At 27.4% G+C, this 22,927-nt stretch overlaps 1 protein-coding gene and 1 pseudogene across 4 annotated transcripts in view; both read right to left on the bottom strand.

Moving 5' to 3' along the window:
- Nucleotides 1-849: 849 nt before the first annotated feature.
- The window catches only part of LOC142325380 (cell growth regulator with RING finger domain protein 1-like), a 312,650-nt gene continuing 290,572 nt past the window's right edge, over nt 850-22,927 (bottom strand). For 2 of the 4 annotated variants that reach the window (XM_075367080.1, XM_075367079.1), the window contains one exon: nt 15,347-19,455. Coding sequence is in view for 1 of the 4 variants with exons in the window: in XM_075367079.1 (XP_075223194.1) it covers nt 19,416-19,455 (40 nt within the window). In the remaining 3 variants the exon portion in view is untranslated. Of the gene's footprint in view, nt 1,020-15,189; nt 15,256-15,346; nt 19,456-22,927 lie in introns of those variants that run through there. The other 2 variants (XR_012756522.1, XR_012756523.1) reach the window with 2 other exon arrangements.
- On the bottom strand, nt 13,401-13,501 carry LOC142325874 (U6 spliceosomal RNA; annotated as a pseudogene).

The raw sequence follows: 22,927 nt of genomic DNA, 5'->3' as shown, positions 1-22,927 counted from the left end.
TTGTAATGCTTTATATTTCTATTTCTTCTTATTCTGATTAATATGCATTAAATTCATCTTATCTGTTGCCTAAATCCATGGCTTCAATCATGTTTAGAGAAACTCTTTATTTATAGAACTTGTTTTGGTAATAGTATTGTATTATAAGTAAACTGGTTTATGAATAAATAGTAACAAATCACTAATTTCAAATACTAAGGCAAAAACTGTAACCATTAATTAAATCAGTATTTTATTTTAACATTTCAGCTGGAGATGGTATTTGCTATTCCATTTTTACACATTCCAATTGGAGGACAACCACACAGCGATAGGTTGGTGCAGCCAACTGTAGATATCAATGTGAAATCACTTGTTGCAGCTGGTGTAGTATTTTTTGTATTGTTTTTTATAGTGCCTGGCGTAATCAGAGTTACTTTTCCTAATACTCCTATATCTCGAGGTAAGTTTTATTTTATTAGAATAAATATTTTATTGTTATATTTTATACTAATATTTTCAACCAGATTCATATTCAAATTGTGTTCTTGTATTTCAGGTGACATCACTCCCTAAAAATGGCCATCTGCCACTAATAAAAAAAAAGAAAAAGTAAAAAAATAAATAACTAGAAACTGAAAATTAATAAATCTAGTTCATGAAATTAATATTTTTTTAAGTGCAATAATAAATTACAAAAATAGTGTATCTGTTCTTAGGTGCACTGAAATTCTTGTCTCTCATTTAATATGTTCATAGAAACACAATTTCTAAAAATTAGATCTTTCTTAAAGAAATTCCAGATAGAAAAAAGGAGGGTCAAAGATCAAATAATTGAGAAAAACAGATTTTAATCTTTATAATAATTTATTTTAGTTTTTTTTGTACAAATATTTTTGAACGTAAATATAAATTATCGGAGGAAGTATTCATAGAAATTTTTTTACAAAATTCAATCTAACAAAAAATATTAAATATTTTGTGAGATATTAGTCAAAGAAATTAAGTTGTTTCATTTCCAGTAGAGGCTTTTGGCTCATCTGAAAAATCAAAAAACTATATAATAATTTTTATTGTTATTATATTTGAAAATATAAATATTCTCTGAAAACATATATACAGACATGCATAGACAAGTGTGTGTGTGCGTTCGTCTCATGAGAGTGTGTGTGTGTGTATGTTAAAAGTAATATTCAATAAACAAACAATTTTACAACCTTCAGTTTTATATAGGAAATTGGTTTATAGAAAAACTAAATAAATTAGTAATAAGGAAAAATAAAGCAGCTGTACAAAAGGATTCAAAAACAAACCTTTGAATGATCTCATGAGCATGCTTAAACTAAACATTGTAATAAGAATAAATTGAATAAAAATGACAGAAAGTTTTCTTGTAAACAGCCATTGATATTATTATTACAATCACAACTATATTTATTAAAAAATTAATTAAATTATAAATTTGATTATTTTCTTAAATGCCAAGCTAATACTTACTTAAAAGAAGTGGAAGTGTAGTGAATAATAGAAATAAGAATGTATACATCAATTTGGGAGAAATTATCACATAATACTTCATTATCATATAACTTCAAGTCATTATCATACTACTTCAAGTATTATCATGTATTATTTGAAGTTACTAATATAATTAAGAAATAACTCTTAAACATCTTCCTCATATACATTATACATTTTCTAAATTTAATTTCTTGAAGGAACAAAAGAAATCTACTAATGACACTTCTTCGCTTTATTTAATATTAAATATTATCAAACAAATGAAATGGGTGACATGTAATACCATAAATAATAAAATGTATAAAACAAATTTTTAAATAAATTAAAGTAAATTCTAAACTAAATTTCAGGGTGAAAAGCTTTAATAACATGGTACATCAGTAATACAAACATTCAACCACTAAAATATTAAAATAAATTACATTAAGAAAAAGCTAAACTCCTACAATTTTTCTATCATAGTGCATTAAAAAAAAAAAAAAAAAAAAAAAAAAAATTGAACTAATCTTCTATGTGGAATGTTAATACAGTCTGAATTAAACAAATCCTTAAATAAATCAATTTCAACTGCTAAAGACACTTTGTTTAACAAAGTTGCCAAAAGCAGTGACACAGGTCCACCCAAAAAATAACTTTCTAAACCTTGCATTTAAACGAAATACCAAATTTAAAAAAAAAATAATATAATTAAAATATTAAATTTTACTTATAACTTATCATAATACAAATTATTGTAACAAAAAATTGTTAATGTTCATTTTTTTAAGAATAAAATAAAAATATTGAAAAAAATGAAAAAAATATTAAGGATTAAGCTCTCATTTGCAATTAGTTTAAAACTAACTCTATATTAGGTTTAAAATAATTCTGCTTACTGGGCCAGCACTATAAATTATTTTGCTGTAATTTCAGATATAATTCATAAATACAAATATTTTTTTTCATTGGATGACTCTATAATAGATATTAATCTGAATACTAAACACAGGAGTTAGATTTTAAGAATAAAAAAATAAATTTTAAAAAGATAAAATCTTCTTAAACATTTTCTTAATTAAGATTTTAATAAAATAACTTAGAATTTTAAGAATAAGTTCATGAAAATTTCCGCAACTTGTAGAACCATAACTGACTGATTAAGATTATATAATTTTAATTACTTTTTTTAACCTCTGGGACCACCGTTAGGTATTGCTTCAGAGGATGTGATGAATGATTTGTAGAGTGTGTGAAAAATACCATGCCTAACCGGGATTCAAACCCAGGATCGGATGAAAGAGCAAGAGGCTACCACTCGTGCCACAGAGGCTAGCTAACATTATATATATATTACCTGAAAATAAGTAGTGAACATACTTAAATATTATCAACTACTGCTACAATGTTGAATGTCTTGAAAGGCTTAGGTTAAAAACATAAAATAAATAATTGCGGATAATTAATAAAGAATTAGTTGGTTATTGAAAGACAAAAAGTCAGGGTAAAAGTAAGATTATGAATCCTTTCTGTAGACATAAAGAAAGAATGTAACAAGATATCACAAAGAGATAAATAAAATTAGAGTGCAATCCATCTTATGTCTTATAGATACCTAGTTCTCTTGATATTCTTCTAACATTAGTGCCAGGGTTGTTTTCAACCACTGTGAAAACATGTTATATATTAGGAATTTCTTCAAGAACCTTTGGAAAAGATATGTTTCTTTCAAAACCTTAAAAACACTCAAAACAATCTTTTAGTTTGGCACCCTTCTCATGGTAAATGACAGTATTCAATTTCATTTTTAATTCAATTTCAGTAAACATACATAAATATTATGCTACTTATTCTTTACTAAACATGTTAGGTATTTTTAAAGACTTGAAATAATTAAATAAATTTTTATATACGAGGGTAAGTCAATTATTATCTGCAATATAGTTAATACAAATAAGAAACTTACATGTACATCATTTTTCAACATAGTCCCCAAGTGCATTTCAACACACTTGGTCCATCGTTGCACAAGCTTCCTGATGCTCTCATAAAAGAAGGTTTTTGGTGGAGCTGTAAGTCAGGAATGCACCGCTTCTTTCACTGTTTTGTCAGACGGCTCCTTAAACTGTTAAATCGACAGTCCGTTAATGCCGCTTTGAGTGGACCAAACAAGTGATAGTCAGAAGGGGCAAGATCAGGACTATACGGACGATGAGCCAGTACTTCAAAGTTGAGTTTCTGGAGCGTTTCAACAATGTGGACAGGCATTGTCGTGCAACAACCCCAACACCTTTTGACAGAAGTCCTTGGCATTTGCTTCGAATTGTAGGCTTCAGCTTGGCAGTAAGCATCTCACTGTAACGCACACTGTTTATTGTCGTGCCTCTTTCCTCATAATGTTCCAGTACTGGGCCTTGTGAGTCCCAAAAAACCATAAGCATCAGTTTTCCTGCAGATGATTGGGTCTTGAACTTTTTTACAGATGAATTTGGATGTTTCCATTCCATACTCTGTCATTTACTCTCCAGCTCGTAATGATGAATCCATGTTTCATCACCAGTGATGATTCTGTCTAAGAAGATTCATTACCATAGTGATCCAAATGTTTTTGGCAGACGTCCAAGCGCATTTGTTTATGCAAATGTCCGAGTTGTTTTGGGAACCATCTTGCACAGACTTTATGAAACTCAAGTCTGTTGTGGATGATTTCGTAGGCAGAACCGTGACTAATTTGCAGACGATGTGATCAATAGTTACTCGTCTGTCTAAGAAACCCATGTTATGTGCACGCTCAATGTTTTCCTCATTTGTGGCGGTAAACGGTCGTCCGGTTCCTTCGTCATGCGTAACACTTGTGCGACCATTTTTTAATTTTTTAATCCATTCGTAGACATTCCGTTGCAGCAACACACTGTTCCCGTACTGTACCAAAAGTCTTTGATGAATTTCAGCCCCTGATACACCTTCCGACCACAAAAAACCAATCACTGAATGTTGCTCTTCTTTGGTGCAAACAGAAAGCGGAGCAGCCATGGTTAACAGCAGGGCAGCGATAATGGAACAAACCTAGCAGTATCAAACCTGCAGAGACATAACAATTAAACCACACAAGCATCATCTACACAACACAACAGTACTACCAACATAAACAAAAATATAACTAAATTGCGGATAATAATTGACTAACTCTCATAATAATACAAACAATAATGAAATAAAGCAAGGTAAATGAAATAAAGCAAGGTACATATTTATAGCACTTAAAACACTGAATATTTGAAAACAATACTAAATCTACTTATAAGTCCATCAATTAAATTGTGGTTTTACAAGGAATAATTTCAGTTATTTTGCAGTCTGCTTAAATATCAGATTAATGTTTTTTTTTTATTTTTTACAGCAGGAATGGAAATCATCCTCAAAAATAGTTCTCCAGAATATATACCTAGATTAACATTTTCCCATGGCCCCCTACTTATTTTCTCTAAATTTTTAATCTATCTGAAAGGCTAGCATAATGGAACTCTTGACAACAATCAAAACCAACTGAAAGAGATCCTACAACATCAGTACTACAACATCTCCAGTGACAATTGCTTCTCAATGAAACTTCTTAAAATACAATTTTATAAAAATAGTTTTATTACTTTCCGCCACACCTTGTAAATAAATACAAGAGTAAAATAATGGTATCAGTTATGAGGTGTGCTACATCAAAGGAAATTCATTTTTTTAAAATTAATAGTAAATTTACTGGTATTTTTCTTGCCATTTTTAAATGAAATGTGAACATCATGAATAAGAAATTGTGAGCAAAAGTATTTTCAATACAATAATTCAAAAAACCTTTTTGCAGTCCATGTTTTAAGTTACATTTTACCCTTCAAAATGTACGATATAGCAACAAATTAATAGTTAAAGATATTACTATAAAAAACAACCAAAAAGGCTATAAAAGAAATACACCACTCCAATACAATGCACACCAATACTTTTTGATGGCATTCAGGAATTCAATAGTTTATTAAAATAAATTCACGTTTTCCCTGGAATTATACTAAAATAAACTATATAATCCACTGGGTATAGAAAAGAGACCAGTTATCACTGTTCTATAAATATTAAAAACATAGTTTTGATTCTTTTTTTAGATTTAAAATACCAATATTCTCTGAAATCTGATTTCAAAAATTCAACAGTTATTGTAAATTGTGTTTTACATGGAGGCCTTTCTAACAGCAAATCCCATTACAATGACCAGAAAATGATGTTTTATGTTCTTGGTTGATATTAATCATTTTGATTGTAAATGCTACTAATAAATTCTTTGCCTTAAGCTCAGCCAATTTTTTCAACTAAAATTTAATAGCTTTTTTCTATTAATTACAGATAATTAAAAATTTTAACTACAAGCTAAGGTTTATTTAAGGCTTACTAATATAAGTAAGGCAATAATTTATATTAATAGTAAATATATCATATGTTGCTATAGTAGTTTCAATAGTATACAAATGAGTTCATTTGTGTTTGCCGCAGTGACGTAACAAAAGTTTAATATTAAATCACAAAAATTGATGCATAAATAAATATTTAATTATTTGTTAAAATTACTGATTATAAACATTTATTAGGTTGGGAGAATTCCGAAGCAGGAAGATTATTACAAAGAATGGAAGCATCCTTGACAAATGCTGGTTTTGAACCAAATGCTTGCTTAAATCAAGGCATGTGTTATCTAGTACAAACAGCGACAGAAAATGTATCAAAAGGACAAGCTTCTAGTTGGGAAAAAATTATAGATGGAATTACAAGGTAAGTCACTTGTAATTAAAATCATTTATCTCAGTAAAATCCCTTGATAAATGCAAATATATATGTATGTTTACAGGTAATACCTTATTATATTTCATGTATTGATAAATTATTCTTTCAACTTCCTAGGTAAAAGAAGTTTTATGAAAGAGTAACATTAAAAAATCACTTTTTTTAGTTTTTGAGAATAATTATTATTTTATGTCATAAAATTGAACTATATAAACAAACTGTTTTTATAATTCAATAAATAAAAAAAAGTACTATTTACTTTAAAATTCTGTTTAGAATGAGCAACACATACTGTTTTATTTTTTTAAATAAGTCTATTTTATTACCAACACTTGCTATACATCCAAATTATTGATGATTTTGGAACTGCAATAATGCATAATTAAAAATGAAACAATTAATACACTTAAAAAAGTAGTTATCAAGTAGAAATGATTTCTTGGACAAAAAATTATGTTTTTTATTTTTTTGTAAAGCATTTTGTTTTTTATACTTTAAGACAGAGTAGTGCATTTAAAAATTTCTGAGTTAACTGATTTTTTCTTAAATCTACACCTAACATAATAAGATGCTTAAATATAAGTACTACATGGTACTTAATATACCTAAATTGTTAATGATTCCTTAAGAGTTTGAATTTAAATTACATTTCAGTTAAAATGTAATATTCTATTTTATTTAAAATACTTATGTTAATTACACAAAATTATACTGCTTGATCAAATGTTGTTTAGATTATTCAATTGTAAGGAGTGGGTAAGAAAAAAATAACACCAATATTACAAAAAATTCCTGTGTAGCCTCTAATAAGAATATAAAGACCAGTGCATTATCTTTAATTTGCGGCAATCCTGCCATTTTTAGTTACCATCATGAGTTAAATGGATGAACAACATAGCTTTGTTGAAGCATTTTTTTATTTAAACAATCTGTTATTGCAACTCAGACAGCCTTCCACTATGCTTCAGTCTCAGTCAACATACCACCGTTCTGGATAGAAAAATGATTTTGCAACGGATTGCTAGCCTTTGTGCAAGCTTGATTGACACTGAAAAAACCACCTGGTAACCTCTAAGTGTTATAACCTCTCGGCATTCGCTTTCAGTTTTAAGAGAAATGTTTCTGGATCCCTTAATTTCTTTACAAGGTAACATGAAGTGGCCCTCATGCATCAGATTTGACCCTATGCAATTTCTTTCTTTGGGAATACTTAAAAGAAAATGTTTTAGAAATTATCCTCAGACTCTAGATCAACTAAAGGATGTGATTCGGCAAGAAATCAGTGGGATTCCTCTAGAGATGTACCAATGAGTAATGGATAACTTCTGAGAAAGACTTCAACAGTGTATCACGATGATGGTTGATTTAGTGACATAATTTTTAAAACCTAACTAAAAAAACCCCATTTCAATAGTAAAAACATCTTTTACGTACTTACTAAATTTTTTATTTTATTACAGATCAAAATATGGGAGTTATTTCTGTCCCACCCTTTGTTAAAGAATCTCAGAATTTGTTAAAGATTGTTTAATAAATAATTCTTTTCACGCAAACACAGTCATATATTACTTGGCACTAAAAATTATGCTTATTACTGTCAACCTGACAATCATGTACTTATAATACTCCTAAGTCTTATTAACTACAACTAAGAGCTACAGGTGGAAGCTCGGAAATTGTAGAATTTGAAACTACTGTAATTGGTTGGCAACACACATGCACATACTAAGAGGTAGTGTTTAAATTTATGGTTTTATGTGTAACAATATTTTTTTTCCACTGCTGAATGAAAATTTTATTGATATATTTTATTTACAGCAATAGTTGGATTTATTCTATAATACCACACACTTATCTTCCAAACAACTGTGCAAGCATCAACTACACATGCCCATTAATGGAACATGACTATATGGATATTCAAAACTATCTAAAACAAAATGTGAAAAAAATGTTTAATTTTAATGGTATTAATTTAGGATAATAATCTTGTTATTATACGAGGGCAAGTCAAAAAGTGAAATTCAAAAAATCAATATATTTATTTGTACTTACATAAATGATATATGCATTACTTTTCAACATAATCCCCTCCTACTTCTATGCAGTTATACCAACTTTTAACAAGCTTTTGAATTCCTTCCTGGAAGAAAGTTTTCGATCTGGTGTGTAGAAAAGATTTCACCACTTCTATGGTTTCTTCATCAGATTGATAATGATTTCCTTACAACTCTTCTTTTAACGTGCCAAAAAGATGAAAATTGTTTGGAGCCAGGTCCGGACTATATGAAGGCTGATCCAACAGCTCAAAACCGAGATCTTGAAGGCAAAGGACTGTTTTTTTGGCCATATGAGGTCAAGTGTTATCCTGAAGCAAAATCATGCTTTTAGAAAGTTTACCATGTCTTTTTGATTTGATTTTTTGCTTCAGTAAACACAGTAGCTCACAGTAGTTGTCACTGTTTACTGATTGACCTTTAGATATGAAGCAAACCAAAAGTGAACCTTCCATATCCCAGAATATTGTCAACATCACCTTTCCTGTAGACATCTAAGTTTTGAACTTTTTTGCAATGGGAGATGAAGGATATTTCCACACTAAACTTTGCTGTCGGGTTCAAAGTGATGGACCCACGTCTCATCAATGATTATTATTTGTTTAAGAAATGATTCTCCTTTTTGTAACATTTCAACAGCTTCTGGGAAAATGTTCAAACAATTCTCTTTGTGGATGCTGGTTAATTGATGTAGAACCCAGCAAGCACAGACTTTTTGAAAGTTTAAAGAATCATAGATGACTGAAGATGCTCAGCCATGACTTATACTCACTTGCAATGTTATCAACTGTAATTCGTCGATTACCAAGAATCTTTGTTTAATCGCTTCAATAGTGTCGTTAGTCTTTGAAGTGGAAGGCCTACCTTACACTGTTCATCAGAAAGAGAAATCCTACTATTTTTAAAGCTATCAATCTATTTGTAGATCTTGCTTCCACTTGAATAACTCTCTTCATATTGCTGCTGCATTTGATGAATAATCTCTGCTGGTTTCACCCCTTCTGAACTTAGGATACATATCACTGCCTGCATTTCTTCCTTGGTGTAATCAGACAAAGGAGCAATCATTTTAAACATAATTTTAAACACAATCACAAATAGCTAACAATGAAACATTACTTTCAATGAACAGCTGATAGAGGTTATGATTTATAACAGAGCAATCATTGCTGCCATACATCAAGAGGGAGGGAGGGAAATCAAAATTTCCCTTTACTTTTTGACTTACCCTTGTACATTGATGAATGTTATTACAAATTAGTGATAAATATCATTACAAATCACTAAGCTTTATAGTATTAATTGTACACTGTTTATAATTATATAAAATTATAAATATATATTTTTAATTTTAATGAATTTTTTTTTTTAAACATATAATTACATCTATATTAATTGTTATTTGTAAAAAAAGATTAATCAAAATTTAATAATACAATTTTTATTTTATTTTTTTATGAAATATGTTCTTTTCTGTTTATTACAAAGGTCTGCAATTTTAAAGTTAATTTCCAAACAAATGGTAACACTGCAGTTACCTAGCCAAATAAAGACCAGACACAGGAGTTTGTTATTGGGGATCACTGAAAACTAATTCCTTAAAAGCCTGACAAGATTTGAAGCCCATTGAGGTTTGACATTTGCTAAATATTTTATTCTTCTGTAGGCACAAGCAGAAAGTTAAAGTTGTAGTTAAAGTTAAAATTACAGGCAAAGTTGTGAATATATAAAAAAAACATCACTCTGACAACTATCAATTTCAACCTTGCATTTCAGATCCAACCCTAATAAAGATCCAGGTCATCCAAAACTATCATGTTACAATGGATCCAGTTCAATATGCCAAGGACCTAAACATTAATTGTTCTTAAATAAATAGTACTAGTAGTATTTCACTACTATTACTATTAATAACAATACACACAGTATTACAGATACGTATTATACATGCATATTATTACACAATATAATAATATTACACATAAAAAGATGGAAAGATAGATAACCATTTATACCACTGGTAAATTTCAATAGGTTGACATCAAAAAGCATACCCGACGATTAAAATATCATCAAACCTCTTACCTTACCTCTTAAACCCTCTTACCTTAGCCTAAGAAACCAATGAAAATGACCATATAAAATAAAATTTATGAATGAAATATAAAACAGTGCAAAATAAACTGCAGAGACTAGTACAGTATTAGAAGACATAAGTGCACTAGACTCACATAACAGTGAATATATATATATATTCATTATTATATATTCACTTAATTCAAATTCATTAACATATTGACCACTGTGTTAATAAAATTTAATATTATATGAAATTTAAACCACCAAAACACAGTAATCATATAAGTTAAAATTACTATATTAATTTCCATTAATCAATTTTTACAGGATCCTCCTTCTACAATTGGGTATTGAATTCTATAACTTCATTAAAACATATTCATCTTATATCTCAACTTGTCAAAATTGTATATGTAAATTCTGCTGGACAGCAGAATTTACATATACATTCATAATAAATTTTCAAAATTTTTAACAAATTGATAAATTATACAATGATTATGTTTAAATATAGTTACAGAACTCAATACAAACTGAAGATGCAGGATCCTGCAAAATCCAATTATTGGAAATTAATATGGTAATTTAACTACCTAATTACTGTGTTACGGTCATTTATATTATATATATATATATATATATATATATATACATATACACACAAACACACACACATTGAACACTAGTTTTTTTTAATATCTGCAGTTATACGAATATATATATATTTATTTTAAATTTAAATAATTCATTAACATACTGACCACTGTGCTAATACAATTTAACATTAAATAAAATATAAACCACCAAAACGCAGTAAATAGATAAATTAAACCATATTAATTCCAAGAATCGATTTTCGTGGGATCCCGCAACTTCAGTTGTTATTAAATTCTATAATTACATTAAAACATATTTATTTATAATTTTGTTCATTTGTTGAGATAGTTTGAAAATGTTGAAATTTACTATGCACGATTGTATAAATTTTGCTGTCTAGTACTGGAATCAATCAGGACAGCAGAATTTACATATTCATCCATGATAAATTTCAAAATTTACAAAAAGAAAACAATCTCGACAAAATTATAAATAAGTATGTTTTATGTAATTATAGAATTTAATAACAACTTAAGATGTGGGATCCCCTGAAAATCAAATCTTGGAATTAATATGGTAAGTTAACTTATCTATTGTCTTTGGGGGTTTATATTTTATTTAATATATATTATGCATACAGGATGCCCTATGAAGAAACTGAGAAACTTTCAGGACATGTTCTACTGGTGAAAATAATGAAAACGTGAAACAGAAACATAGGACTGGAAACACTTTGTTTTTAGTTTTGGCTAGTGAAATATTTCATCCAGATTTCAGCTCTTCTAATAAAAATAAGCCCTACTAATTTTTGGGACACAAATTATGGAGTAAATTTGGTGGTTTCTTATATAATTTGAGCTGGGAAATAGGATAAGATAGGTCTCAGGATTGTAACTCCAGTAGTCTTTAAGACATCCGATGTAAAACACAAAGTTTGGTGTTGAAAAACAAGTTTTTAGGTATTTAGTACAATAGCTTTGTTAAATGACTAATTAATATTAATACAGAAGATTTAGAAACAGAACTTGTAGAGAATTTAATTTTGGGAAAATGTAAATACAGCCACTAAAAAGCAAATAAAAGCTTTTAAAGATTGGTTTTTTATTGAAGCAAAACAGACGAAAAATAGACAGAAAATCACATAATTCTTTCTGTACCAAATAAACATTTTTAAAAACAGAAACAATTTATTTTTGATTTCTACTACAAAACAAAATTTGGGTTTTTTCAGATGTGAAAGCAAAAAAAGTTTTACCAAGCAAGACAGGTGAGGGACAATGATCAAATTTTCACAAAAACTTTTTGTTGTGGAGGACGGTATTGGTACATTTTCGTGGTTCAGAAACCTATCACCACTCTCACACATCAAAAAACTTTTTGTCACACACAATCATGCAATTTTCTCAGCACATTTAAGTAAAAATGCATATCCAATATCTGTTTAGAATGAAAAAATTCCTGTAAACAATCCTGTTCATATCAAAAAACCAAATCAACATTGACTTCACTTTAATAAAATTTCCTATGCTTTTTTAGAGTCAATGAACTCATAATTTCTTTTTTAGTTCTCTTACACAGAACTACAGACATAATGTAACTTCTAGTAAAAATTGTTTGCTAACTATTAAAACCTGGCAGATCACCCTTTACCATTTATGGATGTGGCAGAAGAATTATATCGAGGGAACTCCTTTCAACAAAATTTCACTTAACTCGATCTGAGTAATGTAAACACCTTGAGATTTTATCTGTCCACATTTAACCATGCAATCAATTTAAATATATCCCAACAGCTCTCAAATAACAACCACAGACCTTACTATCGACCAAGTGCTTGTAATCTTTGCACAATCTTTCACAATTTACAAAAGTAGGAGCCTCAGACTTAAAGATACTCTTCATGCTTGTGACCCTTGTCATCAGAATGTGTTCAGAGTAAAGCATATTGTCAGAATTTTTTCCTATGACCAAATCTACAACACAAAACATCTCTGAACATTATGTATTCCTTGACTCTACAAGAAGAGAGCTCCACAAACAACCTATCCTCAGCAACAAAATAGTTATACAGAGTAGTTGTTCGAATACACCTTGATACCTTTGGGCATTACATCTATCAGTTTTGAACAAAAAATTGCAATCAGACTTGAATGTCACCTCATCCAAGTCAAAAGAGGCACAACCTCATCCTTGGACAGGTGATGATCTGCATCATAGATAATGACTCAAGGCATCCTTTTACATTTCTGATCCATCTTGACTTCCAACTTTTTACTAACGACAAATTCTAAAATGACTCTAACTGTCTCTTTGTCATCCGCTATGACAACCAGACCTTTCCTAGTATCCTTTATGTTCCTAATTTTCAAAAATGTGGAATGCTTCACAATTTTGCATGTCATCCTTGTGTAGGAGCTGTGCTAATCTTCTCAATATTTAACAACTAGTAACTTAAAACAGAAAATATACTATGAATAAAATGATCTGATTTTAATTAACAAATAAAAATTTAATTAGAAATAAGATTGCACCTAAGCTGTAGGTCAAAATAATATCAAAAGATGTGAGTCACTAACCTCAATTCTGAATCATGTTCAAATGCTTAGTATCATTTTAAATATTCTGAATTTATTAGAAATTAATTATTTCATAATTAGTTTATACATTAGTATTAATTTTAGGTTCAGAGGTCAATAACATATTTAAAATAAAGTAATAATGTAATCAGAAAATTTTAAATGTTAATTAGCTAATATAGAAGCAAAATCAAAATTCTTAATTTTATCTTAAAACGGTTTTAAGTAACAGTATGCTTGAAATTTTTAAATAATGATAATTTATAAAAAATTTTAATACATTTGTCATTGAGAATTGTTAGTTTAAAAAAAAAATTCAGCTAAAGATTAGCACTTAATTTTACCAGTTTTCTATTTCAATTTGAACAAAGTAAAGAAGTGAATAATATTTTTATTACAATTTGAATGGTCATACGTATCAAAATAACTCCTGGTTACAAAAACATCATTAACATTCATTATTCACTTTACCGAGTACTGCCTGAAACATTTAACTTCCATTCCAACTGTTATAAAGATTTATTGGTCATGTAAATTTATAGACAACAAACAATTCATCTTAATAAATGGCTACTTAAAACAAGGCCAGATAGGCATTTAACAGTTTAGAGTAACAATGTTCACACAATAGATACAGCCAGAAATACATTCCAGAATTACTGTAACTTTTTTTAATACCTTTACTCAAAATGAGTATGAATAAGTTAGAAAAGATAAATGCATAAGAGCGCTTAAAAATAATTCAAATTTTACCAATCACATAACAGATAATAAGCACCAAAAAGCTTCATGGAAATTTTAAAATAAAAAATTGGCTAATATACATGGAAAAATGAAATACTTTTTAATTTTTCAATATTTGTATTTCTGTTTTATTTTCCTTTCTATATTTTTACTGATTATAAATATAAAATGTAACTACATTAATTAATAAAAGATAAAAGCTGTAGGGGAAAAAAGTTAGAACATATAATTTAGGTGTACAGTGTAATAAATTCATTGAAAACTGAATTGGAAATTGCACCAAACCAGTCAAGTAAATGATGATGTCACAAAAAAAGGTAAAGAATGATCCCAAAAATGCTACATAGAATTAATACAAAAACTTCTTAACATTTAAAAAAGAATCAGATTTTGTATTGAAAAAAGTTACATGTCGTGACAGAGTATAGAAATCCTGAGGGTTCTGTACTATTTGTTATCAATAAACATTCCAATTCTTATTACATATATCATCTTCTTCAATAGATAATGGTGAAATCACTGTCTACAGAAACTGGATTTTTATTATAAAATTACTGAATTTCAGTTTTAGAGTGTTAATCCTCTCAGTCTGCCCCTCACAACTGTAATATCAATTTCATTTGCATAAGCTACTAAACTTTCATTGTAAAAACCTGGTTATTTAGAATAATAACACAATTACATTTATTAATACATTAATAAATTATGTAACCTACAGTCTAAAGGTTGTTTGTTGCCATCTGAATCAACAAGAAATCTGAAATGTTATTTTTCACTCATGTTTGGTACTGATAGTTATAAATAAGAGTACTAAAAATAATAATGCTAGAACATACAGACAAAAATCTTCTTCAGCTTGCAGTCATGGTACATGAAAGTTCACAAGCTGACACTGCTATTCGCTAATAAACAGAAAATAATCTCAACAATTAATAAGTAAAATAAATTTTAACCTGAAAAAATGAAGAATTATAAAAACTATGAAGATATACCTGGTGTTAACAAGTTTATTTAATAAACTCACACAAATATGATACACAGAAAAAAAAAAGTTTTTTCAATTAATATACATGTATTTTTAAGAATAATAAAATAAATCATTTATACAGTGTCTTTTCATGATTTCACACAATTCTAAATAATAATTAATAATTAACTACAACTAAATAAAAAAAAGTTCATTGAAATATCACAATAGAAGTCCATGATACAAATGAGACCAGCAAATGCGATGTTTATTTACCAAAATAGAATAAATAACTAAAAATATTAATAATTAAATATTAATAATTACAAATAATACAGTAATTAAATAAACTTAAAATATCCACTGAGGAATGTAATGTTAATGATAATAAAATGGAAATCTTACACTATTTACAATAAGCACAGCTTAAAACAATTAAATTTAATTTAAATAACACTAAACAACAGAAAAAAGAATAAAAAAATTTACTTTTAAGATAACTTATCTTTAAAAATAATTTAAAAAAAAGAAAAATAATTTTAGTTTAAAATGACTTATTCATGAAATAAAATACAATAATAATTAATATAATAATGTTTAAAGTTAATGTTTTAACATATAATATTTTCATGTAATATAATTATTTTCAGTTCAACCTTATAATTTATAATCATAACCATAATAATATAACAAATATTTCATTATACAACCTCACATCAATCAAGCAAAGCCAACAGCGTTTAAATTTGTTGAGACATAATTGTTCAAGAACAAAGTGTAAGCAAGGTAAATTATTTTCAATTCTTGCAGCATTCAGATCAGCTAAAAAGTATTATTCCAATTAAAAAAAAAAACAAAAAACATTTATTTATTTATTTGTACTCTTTTATTGCAGTTGGAATATACTAACTACTTTTTTTATACATATGGTGTAAAAATGTCACATACAATGAAAGGAAATTAACATTCTTAGGCTTGTAATTGGTTTTAAATTACTTTTTTTTAGAAAGGAATAGTTAAAATCACTATAAACTAAGTAAATAAAGAAAATAGACAGCTTCCCACCATATTTTATTCAGCAGAAACTAAAAAATACTTATTTCAAGTGTTTTTAAAGAGAATTTATCTAAAAGAAAGATCTGATGCTATTATAATATAATAAAGTACTGCATAAAATAAATTATTGTAAATATAAATATATTCTTTTCATGAATTTCTTAGTTTTACAATATGTGCCAGTAAACAAAAAAAAACAAACAAATTATACATTTAACATTAATTTGAGTACAAAAATTTCAAAAGTGACTGTCAAATTTTTTTTAAATTAAGGCAAAATAAAAGATTTATTTATTTACTTTTAAGATTTTATTTTTCACCCTTAAGATTTTTTTTTAACTAGCAAGGTAAAAAATACTAATTTGAAAATCATTTTTTTTTGTCTTACACAGGTAATAAATTTACTTAATTTTAACATATTTTTTTTTTTTCATTTATAATAAATTTGATTAATAGCAATTTCTGAAAAATGATGAGTGACAATTATTTTTATTACATTGATATTACTATTCATCAATCAGCCTTTCACAGTTCTTAAATTTTTAGTCATATAATAACCAAACTTCCTAGAGAAGTCAATATAAGAATAATAATAATAATCTAATTATAGTCATACTTAAATAACCTAGAGAAAAGACAAAGACAGTTGCTGGCAAAGCTCAAGTTAACATTATTAATAACATGAGATTTAGATTATAAAGGAAGTAAGAATAAACCTGTTTATATTCAAATTTGTTAGAGTTGCAGGCCACCACTAATGGAAATGTGATTTAAAACAAAAAACAAATAATAAACATTCAAACAAAAATAAAATAATTTATCACCGTTACTGATAAAAAGTGAATGATTAAAACAAAAAATTAGCTGCAAGCATACAATTACGTCTAGATCATCTTACCTAATTAATAACGCACTGCCATAGATAATGACTTACACATTCAAAAGTCATTTATATCCACATTAAGCATTTAGATCTAAGTCTGTATGCACACTTATGTGATGTTTACAAAATATTCTGTCCTTTACCTTTTCAGGCTTAAAAAAGTAGCGTCAAATTCTTTCTTTATATAGTAGAATAATATACTGTACAGTAGAGAAAGATACTGGTGAAAGGAATAGAGTAATTAATAATTATAGAAAAAAAATTTGCAACAAGTGTTAGACAAATGTGTCACCTTGCAAATCAAATAAAATAATACTACATGTTCTCGGCTAGCAGGTCTTTGTTGGCAATCTGTTACTTGGGAAGCATCAGCTTTTCCAGATGCAACTGATGGCTAATCTACTGGCAAGCACTTTTGACGTGAGTACAGTTAAAATATAATTACCAAAATTTTCCAAATTAATGGTTTAAAATATTGTACACTGGCCATACCAATTAAATTTTAATATCTGGCACAAGGAATTTATTAATTTATTTAAATTTACAACTACATTAACAATAAAATTTTAAAAGAGGAATTTAAATAGATAATAATAAATCTAAGAATAAATTATCATAAATAGGTACAAGTTGAAGTAGAAGGGAAAAAATATTACTAATAGAAGAACAAACTGTATTCAAATACATGCATTTCAATAACTTTATATATTAAGAAGAATAAATTAAAGAAGTTTTTTACTATACTATAGATAAAGAGAATTTAATATTTATGTTTACTGATAGAATAATACTTTATTATCAGAATAAGATTTGAAAAATTCAATTATGTACATGTTATATATGAAACAGGATACAATTTTAATTTTTCCCCTTAAAAAAATATTAATTCGCTAATATATTTGTTGAAGTTCAGTAAGTTGAAGTAAAAGGTGTTTATAAAATACCAATTGAGCTGAAAAAAGAGTTCATCAATGTAAAATCTCAAAATGTCAAAGTACATTTATGTACTTTGACAGTATGTAGCAGAAATCATAAACTACAGTACTTTATAAATAGAAAAGCAATTCATTTAAAGGATTTAAAAGTATAATTTATTATATATAAATAACAAATATAAAGTTTGATAATAGAATAATAATTAATAGAAGGGATTTATAAAAAATTATTAAATCTCATTAAAAAGATCTTGAAAAGTAAATTCCATTCTCATTTATTTTTTGAACAGTTTATTTTTATTTAGTCGTCAATATCACTCAGTTTATTGAACTAAATACTTTTATCTTTTAGTTACCTGAACAACTATCAATTTAAAAAACTCAACTAAATAAAATACATAAGATCAAAAAATGAAATTAAAATGAATTCACTAAATAAGCTGTAAGATATACAAATAAATACATACTCATTTACAACCATATTTTTTCAAATATTTCTTTTAAAACTTTACTGATTTATTAGAATAATATTAATAATGAGTACACATTTGATTTCTATGTTGACTACCAGTTTATAATGAAGTCATAAAAAAAGTTATCAAATTTGACAGGATACTTAGCGTAAAATTTATAACTAGTCGGACTTCTACAGTAGATCACTAAAAATAAATTAGTAGTTTCATAAATATGTAGGAAATTGAGTTACTAAAGGAATTCAAAATAACAATTTTGAAATAATTACCTGTTTTCCCAGTTTTAATATTGATAACTTTTTTGTCTAAAATTTAATAAAGTGAACTATAAAATGCTAGAAAATAGTTAGAAAATAAACACCAGATGAATAATGGCAATTAGACAAATAAATAAACCGTAAGAAAACTACATAACAATTAACCAAAAATTATTACAAGGGACGTACAGCAAATGCTAACTATAGTTTATTTTCTGGTGTCTCCAAAAATATACTAACATGTTAATTTAGTATTTAATTAGCAATATCTGTATATGTGATTCATTAACATTTGTGCAAATGACAACCCTAACTGGCAAGTGAGTAATTAAGTAGAAATTATAAATATAGTGAGTGAAAGAAAAAAGTTTAATAAAGGAATATTATCATACTAAAATTCAAATGATACAAACTACAAAGGATTTTGAAGTTTTAAGGCAATGTTTAAGTACTGTAATTTACTTACTTGTTCAAAAAAGGAAGTGCTTATTCTATTCTTTCACCAAGTTAACATCTTTGTAAAAATCCAACCTACACCAGATCAATTCAGCAACTTTAAATTAGTATTTACATTAAATGCACATATATAGTAAAGAGTTTTTTGTTTAGATGATTATTCTTATAAAAAAAATAAGTTTATAACCAGTTACATACAAGAGACAAATCAATATAAACATAAATTATTTGATAAGATCAACAAATTCACATGCAAAATTTCAAAAAAAAAAACAGAGAAAGACAGCATGCTTAATTTTTACATTAAAAATAAAAAAAACTCCTAAAGCAGTTTAGAAATACACTTTTAAATTCAAAATAATCCAAAATCATTATTGAAATATATTTATATAACATATAAATGAATTTACTTCACAAAATAAACACATATATCTATCTCAAATAGCCCAAAAAAATGTTCCATGGCAAGAGAAGGCTGAAAAATACCTTTATACATTCCAAAACTAAAACTAACTTTTTTAATTTTAAATAATAAATAAAATATCCTTAGTAATGTGATAAATTTACTTATAATTTTTTAAGCAAGATTAATTTTAATTACATAAATAATATTTAATCATAAAATATTCATAATCATTTAATTGTAACAAATTTATCATTGAAATTTAAACATTATTCTAAAAATTAAATAAAAATATACAAATGTATAGTAAAATCTGTTAATAACTTGGTCTTTACTGAATAAATATCTGTTTCTTAAACTATATTCTTCAGTTCCTTAACTTTTCAGTCAACACAAATTTAAAATTAATATAAAGTTTTCTACATGAAAAATATGTTAAAAAGAAATTCAATGATCTTCAGGTATTAACAAGACTCCTTTGTGTCAATAATGTAGTTTATATAAAATCAGTATTATATACTTTACTTCTACAGTTACATACACATTTTAGTCAGGGGCCTGCCAATCCATCACTGCACTATTGGGGGGTAAAGGAAGGTGATAAGCATTAAAATTTTGACCGGCACTATTTGTCCTTGTGTTTAGAATTTTTACCTTGCATATGAAACAATATATGTAGATACATTTCAAAACAACACTTTATTCTGATTTCTGTTTTAATGGACAATTAAACAGAAACGATGATACCTTCCTGGTACATGATTTAACATATATAGAGTGGACCAAAAGTTACTTTACCATTTAAAAATTAAATAACGTTTTTGGTATAAATATATTTTTTTGTTTCAAATTTTTAAAATACAGAATTTGAAAAGAAATTATGGGTAAATTGATAACAGAAAAATGTGTAAAACTTATTGAGTTTTACTTTGAAAATCGCACTCCGTTGTTCTTACTCCGAGAGTATACATGCGACAATTTAAGAAAAGAAATTCTCCATCAAAACCAGCAATATCAGCCCTCATTTGGCGTTTTCAACAGAACAGTTCTGTCCAGGAAGTCCCCATTCAGGTCGTTCACAGGAAGATAGAGAGGTATGACAGAGCATTGATGAAGAACGAGGAAAATCCACTCAACAGAGTTCTCAAGAGCTTGGAATCACCTGCACTACTCTGAGCTGCATACAAAGAGGTCTTCAAATGTTTCTATACAAGGTTCAATTAGTACAGGAGCTAAAGCCGTTTGATCATCAAGCATGGCTAAACTATTGTGCCCAACAGTCCGTGCAGATGTTAAAAAAAATTTTCAGAAAAAGAATAACTTCCAGAAATGCAGAGTTTTGTTGGCTGTCACATTCTCTTGATCTGATGGTCACAGATTTCTTTTTATGGGGCTATTTGAAACACCGACTGATAATAAGCCCTGAAGTCTTGGTGAGCTGAAGGACAACATTCATCAGGAAATTCGAATGATAAACAGAATCACTTTGCAAACAGTTATGGAGAGTGTCAAAGAAACAACTCACCTTTGTGAAGAGAAAAATGGGGGTTATTTAAAGGATGTTACCTTTCATGTTTAGGCCAAATAAATCTCCAAGACGTGTACATTATAATGCTGAAAAGAAAATTATAAAATTATTAAAAGTAAAAAGGTTATTTCATTTTTAAATAGTAAAGTTGGCCCATTCTGTATTTGTCATTTAAAATCAAACTGACATAAAAGCAAAAATATTTAACTAGAACATAGAACGGGTAAAAATTATTTATACTATCGAAAAGTATTGATAGATTAGATCAGTATGAAGAAACTAATAAAATTAAAATTTCAAAATAAATGCAAATGGTAAGTAAAAAACAAAACCAAAAATGACACTGACAAATGTAAATGTTATTAAAAAAAGTAACAGAAGCTATCAAAATTTAAAAATTTAAGTTGAGGGCATAATATGCCCTTAAAAATATGACTGAGACTTCAGAAAAAATTAATTCTATTTTTTCTTTCTTCTATCAAGCTAATATCCTAAAATTCATGAATTATATTTTAACTCCTATATTAAAATGAAGTAAAGAGTTTGAAATTAAACATGGCATTACCATCGCCATTATTTTCAAATACTTCCAACAAGCTTTCACAGAAAACTAAAAAAAAAACATATAATTTGCTGTCTCTGAACAAACAGTGATTGTAAAGAATGTAATCGGCTAAAACAATAATCTTAATACCATTTCTTTTTATTTAATTAAAAGAATATGGTCAATGTCAACAACACTTTTCGATTGTCATATGAGCATGTAAATTCCTCACCCTTGAACAGTAAAGGGCAACTCCCACATTGTTATAAATACATGAATATAACAAAATATATTTTACCTGATGAACTTTGAAATACATTTTCTAAAAGATAATACATATAATACATTAGAATGCGTTAAAATACAACACATTTATTATTGTAGTTCTAAAAATAATAATTATTAGAAAGTAATTACATTCAATGGGAAGTAAAAAGAAAACTGTTATCTGAAGTGAACGGTCATCAGAAAAAGATAACAATTAATATTTAGCACTTTTCTATTCATCAAGTGGATGGAACTGATTTACCTAAACAAAGATTATTATCTTAAGTAAGAAAATTTACCAAATTCTGAACACAACAGGCAATTAAAATACACCATTGGCCACCTAATCACTGTCAATTGGATAGATTTTTTTATTTTTATTGTTGTATATTCCTTTCTGATTACACATTACCGGGTGAATGAGGGTAAACTCTGTATTTTGCTGAGACAGTGATGTCCCACCTTTTTATCAAATAACGTTGTTAATTTCTATGTTTAGTATTGCCTAACTTTCTTGCTTCATTTCTTTTATCACTCGCTGACTTGTTTCAGAATCATTCCATTGTTATAAAACAACTTATTGTACTATAGTTTTGACTAGAGTGCAATAAGTTTTGAAACGCGTCAACAAGTGAAAAAAATGAAACTAAGAAAGGTAGGCAGTACTAAACACAGAAACTGTAGTGATCTTAGCAGAAAAGATAATAGTAATTATTATCTTAACAGATTGATTGCTGTGAGACATAAATTTGTGTCTAAACCAGAATGTTCCATAGGCTGAGAGACACATTTTTATGTCAGTGTA

This window comes from Lycorma delicatula, chromosome 5 (assembly GCF_047948215.1).
Source record: "Lycorma delicatula isolate Av1 chromosome 5, ASM4794821v1, whole genome shotgun sequence".
NCBI lineage: Eukaryota > Metazoa > Arthropoda > Insecta > Hemiptera > Fulgoridae > Lycorma > Lycorma delicatula.
This window is presented reverse-complemented; position numbering and strand designations above follow the sequence as displayed.